General features: G+C 38.8%; 1 protein-coding gene and 1 long non-coding RNA gene across 4 annotated transcripts in view; both read right to left on the bottom strand.

Annotated features, from left to right (window-relative positions):
• LOC109960017 (uncharacterized) overlaps positions 1-7,331 on the bottom strand; it is a 53,591-nt gene extending 46,260 nt beyond the window's left edge. Inside the window, exons 1-3 of the long non-coding RNA XR_002274930.1 lie at positions 7,074-7,331; positions 6,335-6,446; positions 4,082-4,148 (exon numbers count right to left, since the gene is read on the bottom strand). This is a non-coding gene — a long non-coding RNA (uncharacterized LOC109960017). The remainder of the gene's footprint in view (positions 1-4,081; positions 4,149-6,334; positions 6,447-7,073) is intronic.
• A 618-nt stretch (positions 7,332-7,949) lies between these two features.
• The window catches only part of dpysl3 (dihydropyrimidinase like 3), a 33,258-nt gene continuing 25,501 nt past the window's right edge, over positions 7,950-15,706 (bottom strand). For 2 of the 3 annotated variants that reach the window (XM_020599812.1, XM_020599811.1), the window contains exons 12-14: positions 13,996-14,175; positions 12,289-12,442; positions 7,950-9,734 (exon numbers count right to left, since the gene is read on the bottom strand). In XM_020599812.1, the coding sequence (XP_020455468.1) occupies positions 9,640-9,734; positions 12,289-12,442; positions 13,996-14,175 (429 nt within the window). In that variant the 3' untranslated portion in view covers positions 7,950-9,639. Of the gene's footprint in view, positions 9,735-12,270; positions 12,443-13,995; positions 14,176-15,706 lie in introns of all 3 variants that reach the window. The other variant, XM_020599810.1, reaches the window with a different exon arrangement.

The raw sequence follows: 15,706 nt of genomic DNA, 5'->3' as shown, positions 1-15,706 counted from the left end.
TGAGGGTGTATAAGGTTAAAAAAGTCTGTAACTAGGAGTAGGTTTCAAGTAAATAAAAAAAATCTGTTCTTGCTGGTGAAAGCATGTAGGATGTGTGAAAGGACACTAATGTGGCTATTTGAGGTAGAGGATCTGGTCCATGTATGTGGGTGTGTGATTAAGACAGAGACATGGCAACTGTCTCCATGTGGACTCTTACTGTGTATGAAATTTAGATGTTTCTGCAAGTAAATCCAGAACTGACTAAATCACCACTGATTTGTTAAAACCATTGTGCTCCTTCCTCATGGAAGGGTGAATCAAGACTAATAGAGCTACTTGACATTTGAATCCAGAAAAAATTAAGTCATCTGTTTTTAAGAAGGGATACTTAGAAAGTAAAATGTATTTTAATAAGAATTTTAAAACTGGGTTGTTTTGGCATTATAAATGGCTTAATGCACAGGCAGGACAAATGTAAGGTAATGGCTGTTATAGGATTAGTGGTTGTAGGAATGGTAAAATGTCTAACATTAGAGGCTATACATGCCCATTACAACCAGAGGTTAAGGTAAAGGTTAAGGTAAAATGATATCATGGCTGTGACATTAAGGTGAAATGGTAAAATAACATTAGAGACTTGTTTTCACTGCTGTGGTTAGATAATTAAATACTACATCAGTAATATTAGCTACTGCATTTTACCCTTTTAAATCTATGGTTAAAAAAATGATAGTCAGTAACATTATCTGCTAATTTTGGCCATCGCATGGCTAAAAGAACTCAGATTGTCTACTTTAGTAAAAGTACAATACCACAGTGTAAAAATAAGCTGTTGATGTATTATTGTGTACATTCCATTTAACGTCGCAGCTGGTAAAGGTAAAGCTAACTGTAACTAACTGTATCTACCTTATATGCTTATAATTTTAATTAATGCTTGTGAATTTTGCACCAAGGATCAATAAATTTTGTGATTTTGCTGTATTTTGTTTTATTAACCTCTTTCTGAAAAGTAACTACAGTTACCAAATTAATCAACTGTGAGTACAAAGTACAATATTTTCCTCTGAAATGTGGTGAAGTTGAAGTAGCAGAAAATGAAAATACTCAAGTAAAGATACCTCAAAACTGTTTTTAAGTACTTGAGTAAATGTGCTTAGTTACTTTACATCTCTGGCTAAAAGACCTGATATTAAACCATCACATGACTTGAGAGTATACAAGCAGAAATAATGAGTAAACGTGAAAACAAGAATGCAAACTGTCTGAAAGGTTATCTGATTTTGACTTAGAGCAGTTTGTTATGCTTTCTTTGGATACTGACATCTGTTCAGTATTAATCAGATGTTCTTTACACAACAGGTCAAGGAAAGCAGTGTCGGCCTCAGAGTCTTCTGAGCTGTCGGTGAGTGAGAAGAACAAGGCAATAGAGGATGGACAGAATAATAATATTGAGCCAGCTGCCTACTTATCAGGATAGGTCTCATGACCAGAGATCTCTACTTATTCCCTCATCACTTGCACCTGCCTAGAGCTTGTAGATCAGCAATTTACACCTACTGTTCTCTCAGCACAGGCACTGACGTTCAGTCTTCAATGTTCCTGCACCACTACTTTGTCTATACAAATGCAGCAATGTATAAACCTGTGCGTCACTGTTCACCCACTAAAACCACATTATCAAGCCCTCCAAAGCTCCAGGAGTGAAATGGACTCCTGGAGCACCAGCCATCAGGGCTGTCTGTCACCAAGAAGAGTGAGTCCCAGCAGAGTGCCACTCACGTCATGTTCCCTCACATCACACTGATGCTTTCAGGTCTGCTCGGCCTCTACTCTGGACAGTGTGCTGAAGTGCAAAGGAGATCACTTCCCAGCCCAAAAGAACATTATGCCATACAGGAAATAAAGTTTCAGCTATGGATGGAAGCTCTATCTGCTGAAGCTGCCTTGAGCGGGACACTTAAGATTTTTAATCTCAGTGAGGCATTTTCTGGTTACAGTAATTACAGTTAAACATAACTAATCTTCCAGTGCTACACTGAAATGGATTTAACAAGAAATGGTATAAGGAACTGGGCTGACAGCATAGCCTGAAAACATCCACTTGGGTGGGTAACCTTGTTCCAAATGATCTACATGACATGAGATTCAAGCATGATACTCACACTACATTCACATTACAGGCCTTAGTGCTCACTTCCAATATTTCTGTGCTGATGCTCACATTCATGTTTGAAAGTGACATGTATCCAGCTTGGGTATGAACACTGTTGAGGTCCTAAACTGCCAGGTGTACACAGATTTAACTGAAAGACATACAAGAATAACAACATTATTTGTCCAGTCAAATTGCAAAATTCTTAAAAAAAAAAAAAAAACTGCTCGGTTACGACATGTCCCTTCCAGTTTGGCTTGATCAGAAGCTTTTCCATAAATGTTCAACAAATGTGAAACGTCCTCATTTCTCAATTGACCCCCATACGTGTCGCTGCTCTCACCTATGGTTATTTTTTAACCAGTCTGTGAGGGTGACAATATGTGCATACAGGCAGGAGATTTTAAAAACCAAAATACACAATGAATTTCAATCTGATCTTCTGACAACAGTCACATGGTCAGGGATCAAAGCTCAAAGAAATAAAAAATCTGATTTGGTTTATCCACACATCTGTGAAAAGATCACGTGTCGAGTCATGTGGAGTGATCACTTCAACATGTAGTCTGAACATAGCATAAGAGTACAGAGCATTAAAATGAAGAGGTTAATACAGTAAAACAAGGCCTTTCCTTTTACAAACACAATAACTGATTCCTCTAAGATAGAAGTCATAGAGCTGAACTGTAGTCTTGAGCTGAATGACTCACTCTATAATAGCAGCAGATACATGGTTGCTAGTCAATATAACAAAGATGGTGCGATGACCCAGCTCCCTCAGCTGCAGATATAGGCAAAACAACCTGCAGGTTTTGACTTTTGTATGATTTAAGTTATTACTGAGTCAGTGCAGAATTCTGGATTGCAGTTAATCAACATTAAGGTCTGTTCTTGACCTTGGAAATTTATATGGAGCTACTTACTTAAGGTTAGCAAATGTGGTTGAAAGCTTTGGGGCACACTAAGTCATTGGACCTTCTGATAAAGGGTTTTGTCAAACTGGTTTTAAACTCCTTTGAAACAATGACATTCTGGACCGTCCTTTCCCTCAGTCTATGTCCTTTGCTTCGGTCTGCAAATGACCAGCTGGGTCCTCAAAGCCATGAAAAGGTAGATTGTAGTGGCAGACGTGCTATGTTCTGCACTGAACCTTCCTTTGCACATGCTTCATTATCACTTGTAGCATTTATGCACAGAGATACACACACAAAAATAAACTTAAACTGTGACTGACTATTTATTCCTTTAGGAATGGTTTTATAGACAAGAATTAGGAATCCTAGATAAGATTCATTTTTCAGTTTCTGTCTGTCTGGTTTGAAATGTGTTTTCGTCCAATCATTTTTAAAGACCTCCCTTTTTTGTGTTAGATACCATTAATTACATGTGCCACCAGATAAGACTGTACATTTGTACTGCAATTAACTGCTCCCATGGAACAAGAATACAGTTGCAGTCTTCTTCTGCAAAAGCATTCTTTATTTGCAGCCGTAATCTCAAATTCAGCACCAGCTGGACAAGACAGTGGTGAAAAAAAAAATCTTAATATTGCTTTTCAATTTTTCATACCCTTAACAAAACAATGATGGAAACAAATCAATACCAGACAAGGCAATACCGCTCATTTATACTGTGAGATTTACCGCAGACTTGGCTACAACCACATCTGAGAAACCACATCTTATACCAGTTGCTGTATACCGTAAATATGGCACACACCTGGTTCCCCATATTATACATGTAGGTAGTAAAACCATGAGCTTTTTCACAGTTAGTAAGTCAATGTGATTTGTAGTAATGCCTAGTCATTCTGTTGACCTTGATCTTACCTATCTGCAATATGACTCAATCCTTTCAAGGCTATAATACCTGTATTTAAAATATATTCCATTCAAAACTGTTGGCACTTTTCTATTGAAAATTGGTACAATCCTTCTGACTTACCTTTGTGTTGTTGATGTTGTTGTCACTGATGTAATTTTACTGATCCAAAGGTGATTTGCTTCAGAAGCTGCAAGATATAGTGGGATAGTTACAAAGATGGACTGATCACAGGTAGACCTAGAGTGAGTAATATTTGTGAATCAATATCTTAATTTGTTAATATATATAGTAGGAGTAACACATGGGTTGGGTGGCATACCTGGCCCTTCCAAAAACTGGAGTTACAGAACAATCACTCCCCCACCCCAAAAAGATTTATAACCGAATTGTTCCATACTGCTGAATTTCACCCCTGTCGAGGTTTTGTTGTCCTTCAGTTGTCACTGTGTGTTTATTATGTAATTAAATGTGATAAATTTGCAAATTAATGTGTGCCTTAAAACAGAACCTTCTTTTCTGAACAAAACTGTCTCTGCCTTGTGGTTTATTTCACTTTGTCTTTCTGAAACTCCACGTTCCTAAATAAAGACCATGAGGGACAGATAATTACTAAAAAGAAATAAAAGTTTTTACCATTGGATTTAAAGAGGGAAGAAGGTCCTAGTCATGGTGGTATCAATTTTCTTTTAATGTGATTTTCAAATAACAAAGTTACCTATAAAACTGTTCTTTCATCATCATGTTCTGCAGTATTGGAAGCTTGTGTATGTACATAATTTTACTCCACACTGATCTGGAACAACAGATACTGTATTTACAAGTGTGTTGGTACTGTAGCTCTCCACTGCCCTAAAGACATAATGCTGCCCTCCAGTGCTAACTGACTAGTAGTACAGTTAGTAACCTTAACTTGCATGTAAAAACTTCACTGAGCCAGAAGTACAAGCAATGAACACATTTTAAATAGGACAGGAAGAGAAGCAGAAACAAAAAGCGTTCCTCATCCCCAGCCTCAGCTGTTTATCTTCACATGGATCAGTAAGGGCCAGGTACTCTCTTTACTCCCAGTCTTATTTCCAGTTGGGCCATTCCTGGATAATGCATCCTCAACATCAGACATGCACCATAAACTCTCTTACATCCACAGTTTACATATGGTGCCTTGCAAAACTATTCATACCCCTTGAACTTTTCCACATTTTGTCACGTTACAACCACAAAAATAAATTTATTTTATTGGGATTTTGTGTGATAGAGCAACACAAAGTATCGCATAATTGTGAAGTGGAAGGAAAATGATATGTGGTGAACAGTAAAAGTATTGACTCGGGGAAGATGAATACATATGCATGCCACACTTTTCAGATTTTTATTTGTAAAAAATCTTGAACACCACGTATAATTTTCCTTCCACTTCACAATTATGCGATATTTTGTGTTGGTCTATCACATAAAATCCCAATAAAATACATTTAAGTTTGTGGTTGTAACATGACAAAATGTGGAAAGGTTCAAGGGGTATGAACACTTTTGCAAGGCACTGTATGTGAGCCCACCGCTTTCTGATATCATCTAGAAGAAGGCACAATCCCTTCTCTCCTCCACCGTGGGCTCACCTGAGGCAGCACTTTTTCACATTAATGGCTCATCTGAGAGGGCTTTTTAATTGATTTAAGCTCCTTCAATCTAGAAAAAAACTTGGTGTATCACATAAATGTTAAAAATATTTACTGTTGTCTAATTGCTGCATACACACAAACATAAGGTCACTTAAAATCACACTTAAGAACTTCCTTATTTAAGAAAGGAAAGGACTGAGTGAACTAATGAAATTATTCTCTCCAAGCATATTTTCTAATTAGTCAGATACACTGCAACCACCACATAGACCACTTTTGTTTAGACTGAGGTTGCTGATTCAGCTCTGTGTCGAGGGCTAGCCTGCAGTTTACAATAGTCATCTCTACCACCTAACAGGATTACTGCCATAATATGAGACATTTAGTCACCATTAAACAATGCATGTGAGACCTTAATGGAGTTACTGGACCTCAGAGTGAGGGTGAGTGTGTGTAACCCCCACTACGTGGGAATAAAACAAGACTGAGTGGATGCTTTATTCAGCCTATGTAGTTACATTTTGTCAGAAATGCATCCTGAATTTTGCAGTGGACTTTTTCCTCAAACAACCCCAGAGGTCATGTGTCATTTAGTTAAATTACTTTCATAATATGGACTCTTAATAGCAATATATCAAATTTAAGCCTATATACACTTCAATATACAGCTTCCATGACAAATAGTGTATGCTGCGGGGAAACCCCTAATAATTGTCCATACTACATAAAAGGTAAGGTAAGAGATGCAACTTACCTTTGTGAACTGCTGGAGATTTGACATTCACTCAAACTACCATTTTAAGTTTGTGCTACATGGACAGGTTCATCTTATAAGTTCATTGTAAGGTTTTGCTTTCCATTCCTCCCTGCAACAGGGATAAAAGAAAAAAACAAAAAAACAAAACACATGTTTATGTAAACCTTCTTTTAGCCCAACAGCAAGGTGCAGCTCCTCCACAATAAAAGCCTCAAAGTAGAGCTGAGCATCAACAGGAAGTTATATTCACATTAATGAGATCTTGACTGCTGAACTTTTTGGCGTTTAATAAAAACACGGGCAGTATATTAACTCCAATTACAGCTGATAAAACTACTGCAGTCAAATAATATATCAGATATTGTGTCTTTATTGTAACATTAACTAGCCTTTAACTTCCACTGCTAAGCTTTTGTCATGTAGGCAGTGACTGTGAGCTAAAACTTTAGCCCCATTCTTAACTTGTTGAAAAATTAAGTAAGCCGAATTCGCTATTAGCAGTTCCCATATGCTATGTACGCAACGAATGTACTGACAACCATCAGTGAATCCATTTGATATTGAAGAAAACTTTAAAATGTTGTGTTTGTTAAGCAAGTTCGGGATTACAACGAGTTTTCTCTGATTTCTAATGGACACTTTTTGCTACAGACAGTTGAGGTAAATGTATCCTTGTAAAATGTAAATCAGACTAAATCTAGAATATGTGTATCGTGTATGTGTGCTCAAAACTGACTGAGTCAGGTTTTCAAGTTGCCTGCCTTAATCACTTCCACAGGCTGCTCCAGCTGCTACTACAGGTGCAAAACAACAACAAGTAGGCAGAGTTAACTCAGTGGCTAAAGCCGGGGCCAAGTTAAGCATAAGATGTTACGGTTTGCTTCTAGATAAGGAAAGGAAAGGAAAGCATATTTCTACGTGCTCACTCCACTGCCCTAAAAGCTACTGAAGCAGTCTTGCAGTGTCTTCCTGCTCATTGCTGCCCCTGATGGCCGCCAGATAGATTGCATCAAAGTAGGAGCCTACTAAACTGTTTCTCTGGGCCATTAATGCAGCTTGTTGGCCATGTGAACTCAGTATTTGTCTTCACATAAGGTGTTTTTCCCCTTACTGGGTTATAAGAATTGCCACTATAGGTGTAAAGCTCTGAGACATTTGAAAGGCACAGAGCTTTACACCTATGCTGGAACAGATGGGGTTAATAGTAAAACATCCAGTGTTGCTTTGATTATGCATGATGCACATTCAACATAAATCTTCCAGCTCTTTCAGTGTTTCACATAGTTTGTCCCAGCTATGACTCACTGTCTAGACTAGAGAAATGAGCTGTCTATACACTATATCTACATTGTGGAAACTATAAAACAGACCAAAAATAGGCAGCAATTCAACCCGATGCAGCCTTGCATGTGTTTTTAATTAAAAAAAAAATATTTAAATGCAAACTGAAAAAGTATAAAGCATATAAAGATTATTTTTGATCATCATTTACATCTCTGGCTATCTTTCCAAAAGAGACAGTTAGGACTATTTATATAAATGTTACCTTTTTATATGATGTTTAATAACAATAATAATAATAAAGAGACACAGAGAGAGAGAACTCACAGTCCATCAGTTACAACTCATGTTTATTCAGGAAACAAATCATACCTCCACAACACACCTTATTTTTGACCTGCCAACTCTGGGTTTTGATACAATAATAAAAAAAAACATAAACCCAATATAGAAGGTTGTCAAACCAACATAAATAAACAAACCACCACTAATGTCTGCCTCAGAGCCTGCCACACCACTGCCAAATAAAAACGACCTCCTTTCCTTCCTCCCCCACACTGAGACAGTGACCAAATAAAGCCTTCCATTACTGCACTGCAATCCTCTGCCTTATCAGAAAAGAGCTGAGACATAAAAAGAACTCCCCCAGCACAATCAGAGTCAGTGTGTCTTAGTTAAACTGAATTGGACCCAAAGTAACATTCAGGCTGATGTTAGATGAGTATCAGGACTCAGGACTGTGTTAGAGGGCTATAGATGATAAGGGGATGTCCTAAAATGAGAGTCCAGTTTCTCAGGAATGAAAAAGTAAAGCCAGAGGTGATGTGCTGTTATCTGAAAGCAGGTTTTTGTTATCATTTCATTTCATTGCATCTATTTTTTTGTAGTTGCCCCTCAACTGCAAAGCTCTTCTTCACAAGTGGAGTTTATTCGTACATCTTGTGAACAGATTTTAGTTTTTCCCAACCATGCTCTTCTCAAGATAATTTCAGGATGACAGAAACAGGCAAAAAGCTACAGAAGCAAATGCAAAGGACAGACTCTTACAAGGTTCTTTTTTTATATAGCCATGTTGGACAGCAAAAAATGGACATAAACCTTTTGGGGATAAAGAACAGCATAATCCTTTCTAATATTTCTTTTTTTTTTTCTATTCATTTGTCATCACAAAAATCTTTTCTTAAGCAGATGTGTATTTCTTTTTTAACAACAATGGGGATGGTATTTATCAAGCACCTCAGAGGAGAGGAGCCAAAGGATCACGGATCACGTCACCCATGTTAATGTGGCCCATGCAGCTCCATGTCCAACATTACTCCTGCTCTAAGATCTGATAGACACCTACACCTTACTTGGTCAGGTAAACCCAAACAGGCTGCAACAACATCATTCACAAAGCTACATTACATCTACTGTATGTTTAATGCCACCTAAAGCTAATCCACGGTACTGCATAATAATACATGGCTAATGTTGGAGCTACTGCTATGTTTTGCTGACTATTGAGAAAGCATGCTACTGAAAAGGGGCTGACAGTGAAAGCCAAATAAGATGAAAGAACCATAGCATCATTCTGAGAAAAGTGGTATCCGTTTTCCTATGGGAACAGTTTGTTTCCTCTATGGGTTCAATATGGTGGCAGTTTTACAGGTGTTTTTTCTGTTACCAAAGCACTAAGTGGACATGTTTTCACTGTATGTGTAAAGAATTCTGTACTGAGAAAAACTGAGGCTAAGATGGGTTATGTGTATCGTGCTTTGGTAGTAACTTTATCCTTTACTAGCAATTCAAACCACTTCAATACTCTGCTCTGGTCCAAATTCCCTAGGAAAAGGGATACTGTTCTCATCTGAGCAAGGTAGCATTGTGACAGGTAAGGCATGAGGATTCAGTGTTTTGCTTTTTAATCACTTAACTAATCATGGTCCTCTTCATCTTCTCCCCCCTCCCTCCCATTCCCTTCTCTCCCACCCTCAATCTTGCACTCTGGCTGTTTTGTGGATGTATCCCCTTGTCTTCATTTAACTGAGGGACGTGATGTTGGACCGGCCACCAGGGGGCACTACAATACGCCGGCCAGCAGGCCTGGTGGGGGTGTCATCTGGGGTGGGGGGACCTGAACAGAAAGACAAGGGGATAAAGATAAAGTTGCAATATACATGGAAAAGGAGCCAACAGCAAAAAAACACAAACTTGTGCTGTTCTGAGGCAAAATGAACACAAAGAAATTTAGTAAAACCTGTAAAGATGGGATTTAAAATTGGAAGTTAATGCTACTAATGACATTTTCATAAATATCTTGTCTTTGCACAGGACACAATGAGAAAAAGGGAAAAGGGAATCACACAGAAAAAACAGAGCGTTTGACTAAGAGTTAATGGACACCAATGTAACAAAGCCGTACCTTTATATTAACACGTCCTGTGATCTTTTACTATATAAAATCAGGATATGATTTTTTTTTAAAAGTCATGTTAATAAATCCCATGGCAGACCTGTAGTTCTGCTTTTTTCCTATCCTCTGGAAACTAATACTGCTCTCATCTGTCAATCTTTTCAGACTTTCTCAACACAGAGTAGCTTTTATGCTGTCATAACACACGAATAACTGTTGACATATACTCACATTATTACTTTCCAGGCCTTAGAGGTTTTTTAAGACACATTATTATTGTCTATGATATACAGTATATATAACTAAAATGACAGGGGAATGTGAACTTCAGCAAACCATGTGCTGCTCAGACATTTAATAAAAGAAGCTACAGTTTGACATAAAACATGCTGTTTCCAGAGGATGAGCCAGGGAGTCTGCTGTAACAATTTATCAGCAAGTATATAAATGGAAAGTAAAGTGATGTCAGACTACAACACACTGAATCTAAGCAATCATTAAAATCTCCTTTCCAGACAAGAGAATCAACTCTGCAGGTGGTGGCCCTGGAAAAACTAAAATATACAGGAGACTGACTCATTCAAAGAGTACGCACACATATGCTTAAACACATAACCACTATGAAGCCTGAGAAACCAGCAGCAGCCGTACTCGCCTTCGTGTACTCAAACGAGAAAATTCTTTCCAGCGGAGGTCACCTTCTCTTTATGATAAGGTATCACACATCAGCTACGCTTGTAAAGACAAGCTGCCCAATACAGGCAAAGACTAAACACCATTCTGGAGATTGTTCTTTCAAAATAAGATTATAAGTTACCAGTCATGAAAACTATTCACAAAGACTGGTGATGCCTTGGTGAATGCAGCTGCCCTCTGTGTAGGTTAAACAGGGTCGCTCCTATTAATTTAAGGTTACAAAAGGACACATTTAGACTGTCAGGGAGGACATAATGACTAGCTAATAGTTTCTCTGTTTTAAAAACAGTGGAAAAGCTGACTACCTGGTTCATGATTTAACCATGTGTACAACGTTTCACAGTTTGGTACCCTGACAAAAATAATTTCTCACATTTGTTTTCTAAATCTAAACTAATCCAGTGCTGAAGTTACACATGGGCACATTCAATCTGTCACGCAGCAGCTCTGCATAATGGAACAGATGTTGAATGGGAATACATACAGTAGTGCTGCAATCTCTCACATTAGATAGGCTTTCTTGATTGACCATGTCCAGATGCCTGGCCTGAAATCTTGACTGCTGTACAATTTAGGCCTTGAGCCAACACATATTCTGTGCGATTTACAGTTAAGTGTGAGTTTGGAGAAAACCTCACTTCCTACTGTGGTGTAACATTTACAAAGAGGGCTATGGTTAGAGGCCTCCGCGTCCTGAAGAGCCCTCAGAAGCCACTTATTTGAGAGGTGTGAGATACTCAGCAGGAGAAAGGGACTGAATATGCATGAGGATGAGTCATTAGAGAGAGAGTGACTGGAAGATTAAACTAAGATGTTTCTGAATAGTGCAAAATACACGCTTCATATAAAATACAAAAGTTTAAACACAAGAAAACTAAAAATACATACATAGAAGGAGTGCAGGATAATAAAACCCATCATTTGCTTAGTATAGTGTGCATAATACAGAAATACATAATGTACTGGACTTATAAATTGAATGGTAATTCATCTAAAAACAATGTTAAATGTAGTTCACATCTTAGATGAATGTGAGTCAGAAGGACACTTTGTATGATTTAAATTGCGGGTAATTTTTGGTTGACTTCATGTCAAACCACACTAAAGCAGCAACTGAAAAACAGCCAACTTTCACTGACTGTGCACATAATGCTGTTTGTATTGTGACTCAGTGAAGCTAATGACAAGCATAAACAGACCAACTGTCATATAAACACTGTGTAGCTCCTTTTACAAAGGAACGTGATAAGCAGCAGACAAATGCATGCAACACTGTGCACGTGAAATATGAAATAGGATAAAGACAGACTACGAAGTTACTTAACACAAGACTGTAAATGCATCATTCATGAAGAGCAGCAACATGCTAAAATCACATGACTGCTGTACTTCACAGCAGTTGAGTTGAAAAGAGTAAGGATGGGATGCAATGGTGGATCAGCTAATGCACATGGATGCTCCTTCCTACATACACAGTATAACTCAATGCAAACCAATAGCAGGTGAAAGGAATGACTGGGTAATAACAGAGATCGAGATTGTATTAAGAAGCTAGGCTCACCACATGTCGCAGGGTTACCTGCTAGACTAAATCCAGACTGGTGCAGGTTTCTGACAGGCTGTTTGGTGGGAGAGGTACGTGCCGAGGCCGAGGGGGTGCCACCACGGGACATGGAGAACTCAGACACAGGACCGTCGTACATTCCCCTGGGCACTGCCCTCAGGACCGCCAGCTACAGCACAAACATCAAGAACAGACATGAAGGTGGTAAACAGGTAGAAGAAGAAAGGATGGCTACAGAAAAAAAGACTATGGCATTTAGTACCACAATAGCTTAAATGTAACCAAGCCACAGCTGTTTGGCATTAGATGGTTGTTTGTGTCCAAATTATATATGCATTTTTCAGGAAGCCTTTTCCTTCCGCCAGCTCTAGAGTTACATATGGACAGATGCACATTCACAAGTATGCAAACTCTTTTATAAACTGGAGCAGAAAACCCCAACATACAAAATTTGTATGTTTTAAAAGTAAGAAACTTTATGTTGTTAGAGAACAAGCCATTGTCTGTGTGTCTGTGTATTAGTGGGGCGACTCAGTTGGGTGAACCTTGGAAGCTCTGTGAAGAGTTAAAAAGAGACATCTGTGAATGAAGAAAGCACAACAGTGTCGGCTACCAAGACAAACAGCACACTGTTAGCTCCATTTTCTCATCGGCAGCCAGTTGCAAATGACATTTATAAGTCCAGAAGAAAGATGGAAAAAGGGAAACTGGGTCCCATTTCAGATTAAGCCATTATAAATGAAATGGTTAAACCAGGTAACTTCTCATATTTTTAATTTATTCTTAATACTTTGCTAGGAACCTCCTTTTCAGTTCCTTTCTCCCTTGCAAGGCACATGTACTTAATAATGGCCCTAAACCCCTCAACTACCTTGTGGTCGTCATGTAATAAAAGAGAAATAGCTCCTAAAAGGCTTTCAGAATCAGTAGTCCTGTGAGATCACAGTAAATTGTAAAGATGGGACTCATGTGTAACTGTAGACTCTGGTAACCCTTTCACTGTGTGTGGTATGTCTCGATGGAAAGTGAACCCAATCCAAACTCGCTGGTTTTAAAATGCTGATGACAAACCCTCGACCACCCTCACTGCGCGGACATTTAGCGTGGTGAGCAGCCTGTGGCTGAACCTTGGAGGCTGATGTCACACTTACAGTACTGTTTCTCCCTCACATCCCACTCCACTACCTCTACCTCTCCCACTCTCTTTTCTTTCTGCCACCATACCTTGTGTCTTCACCCAAACCCACTTATCATCCAAAAGACCTCCTACAGTGAGCTTATCTTACTTCGTCATGCACAGTGTGTGTCACTTCATAGTTATGATTATTATCAGAAGCAACAAATATTCTCCCATAGTGCTCATTTTTATTTAGACAATATCTTTCATGCCAGCAGGTATTATTGTAGCATTTTTGGCACTGTATTTACCGTACCATAGCTCACCTGCAATTTCATTTGTTCTATGATGGCTTGCATGTACCCTCTGTTGAAAAAATGTCTGTAGGCAATGAATTCTGTTCATATATATTCAGCAGTTTAACCTAAAATTTTAATTGAAAATTGTAAGGGTAACTTGATACTGTACAATATACAGTATGAGAGTTTGCCTTTCAAAGAGGACAGACATTAACACACTGCAAAAGATCTGACAACTGCTTCAACAACATGATTGCTGTGTAAGGTGTAAAATAGTAGGCCAGGCAGTATAAAGCCTGTAATCACCTGTTTCCTGGCTTTAATACGCTTGTAGGCATAGTCAGGGAAGGGTGAGCAGGGAATGAAGCGGCCCACGCCAGAGGTGACATGCAAGTTCCCATCTTCCAGAACAATCTTCCCCTGGCAAATCACCACCAGCGGGGCTCCACGCAGCTCCACGCCCTCAAAGACATTGTACTCAGCAGCCTAAAGCACAGATATACAGGTATTAGATGTTTGTTGCAGCAGCACTAGGGGAAGTATAACTTCAGAAATGAAGAAAAATGTTATAATCACACAGCAGTAGTCACTATTACTCATTATAAATGAGACAAAATAAGTATTGTGCTTACAATAATACATATTATGTGTAAAGGAGCGCAACACTAATATAAGACATCTGTACATGTAATTGACATTAATGTACTCTCACAAAATACAGAAATAAACACAAAAAACAGGGCATATGACAAAAATAGAACAAATTCAGTTTAAGATTGATGCAATTAAAGGGCTCTAAGACAAGATACACATGTTTTTAAAAGCAACACTGAAGCATATGTATGAACATGTGCTTCAATCCCACTAACAGTCGCAATCAGCAGAGTGGAGTTTATTCATTATGTGAGTTTATGACACAATGCCCCAAATGACTGTAAATTACATTAAATTGGATGGGTTATCTTAAGTTTGAGAAAAAGAAAAACAAGTCCCCTGTACCCTCCTGATGAAATAAGGGAGGTGAAGAGGGCAACAACAAGGGGAGCTGTGCAATGGTGAAGAGATGAACTTTCTCTCTCCTCTACTCACTTAATCCCTCACTCCTTATCATTTATCACCTCGCTTCTTACACTTGTTAGTTTGGCATGTGCAAACAGCTGCCACAACCCAGCTGCTGTCTGATGCCTCTGTTTCCCTTCCTCATTCTCTCTTTCCTCATGTTGCTCTTTCCAGTTGTCTGTCTCCTTCATCCCTTTATTCCTCTTTGTCCCCTGTCCATTTTAGCTTGATTTATATAATCCCTTTTCTTTTTTATATCTTGTGCCCTACTCATCCTCTTCCAATTTCCCTTGTGCCAGTTCTTTTGACTCGACATGTTTGTGATCTGTGATGGTCCCCTCCCCTCGTTCCATTGTTATTTATTTCCTCTGCACACAGCCCTATTTTCTGCTCCAAATTCAGGTCAGAGCAGAACATAACTGAGACTTACCACATGCCAAACATGATGTCATGGCTAAGCCCAGTGTGTCTAAGGGTGTGTGTGTGTGTGTGTTCCCTGTTCTTGTTTGTGCCCATTCTATGTATTTTTATGTTGACAACAACAAGCAATCCAGACTGAAAGTGGACTTACTGATAACAAAGACACAGCACAGTTTACTGTATAAAGGAACACATTCCCCAATGTTATGTGCTGGTAAACAGGGCCGCTGCTGTTTGGCCTAGCATCAGACTATCCATTAAGGCAGATTTACTGGAGCTGGGAGCTGCTGAGCTCTGGTGCTCTGCTTTCCTGTGTTATTTTATCTGGAAGGATGAACAGCAGGAAATGAAAGGGTGACATCATTATGTAAGAACCCGGGGATATTCAGTGGATGTTCTTCACATTTGGACAAGGCGTATTATTAGTCCAGTTCTCCTTGTTTCTTTCCATTCCTCCATCTGGAGACAAAGCAAAGTTCTTTCTCCTGTTTCTTATTGTAAATGCATTTAATTCTGTAAAAGCATGACTTGTGCAAGG

This window comes from Monopterus albus, unplaced genomic scaffold (assembly GCF_001952655.1).
Source record: "Monopterus albus unplaced genomic scaffold, M_albus_1.0 scaffold42.1, whole genome shotgun sequence".
Taxonomy (NCBI): domain Eukaryota; kingdom Metazoa; phylum Chordata; class Actinopteri; order Synbranchiformes; family Synbranchidae; genus Monopterus; species Monopterus albus.
This window is presented reverse-complemented; position numbering and strand designations above follow the sequence as displayed.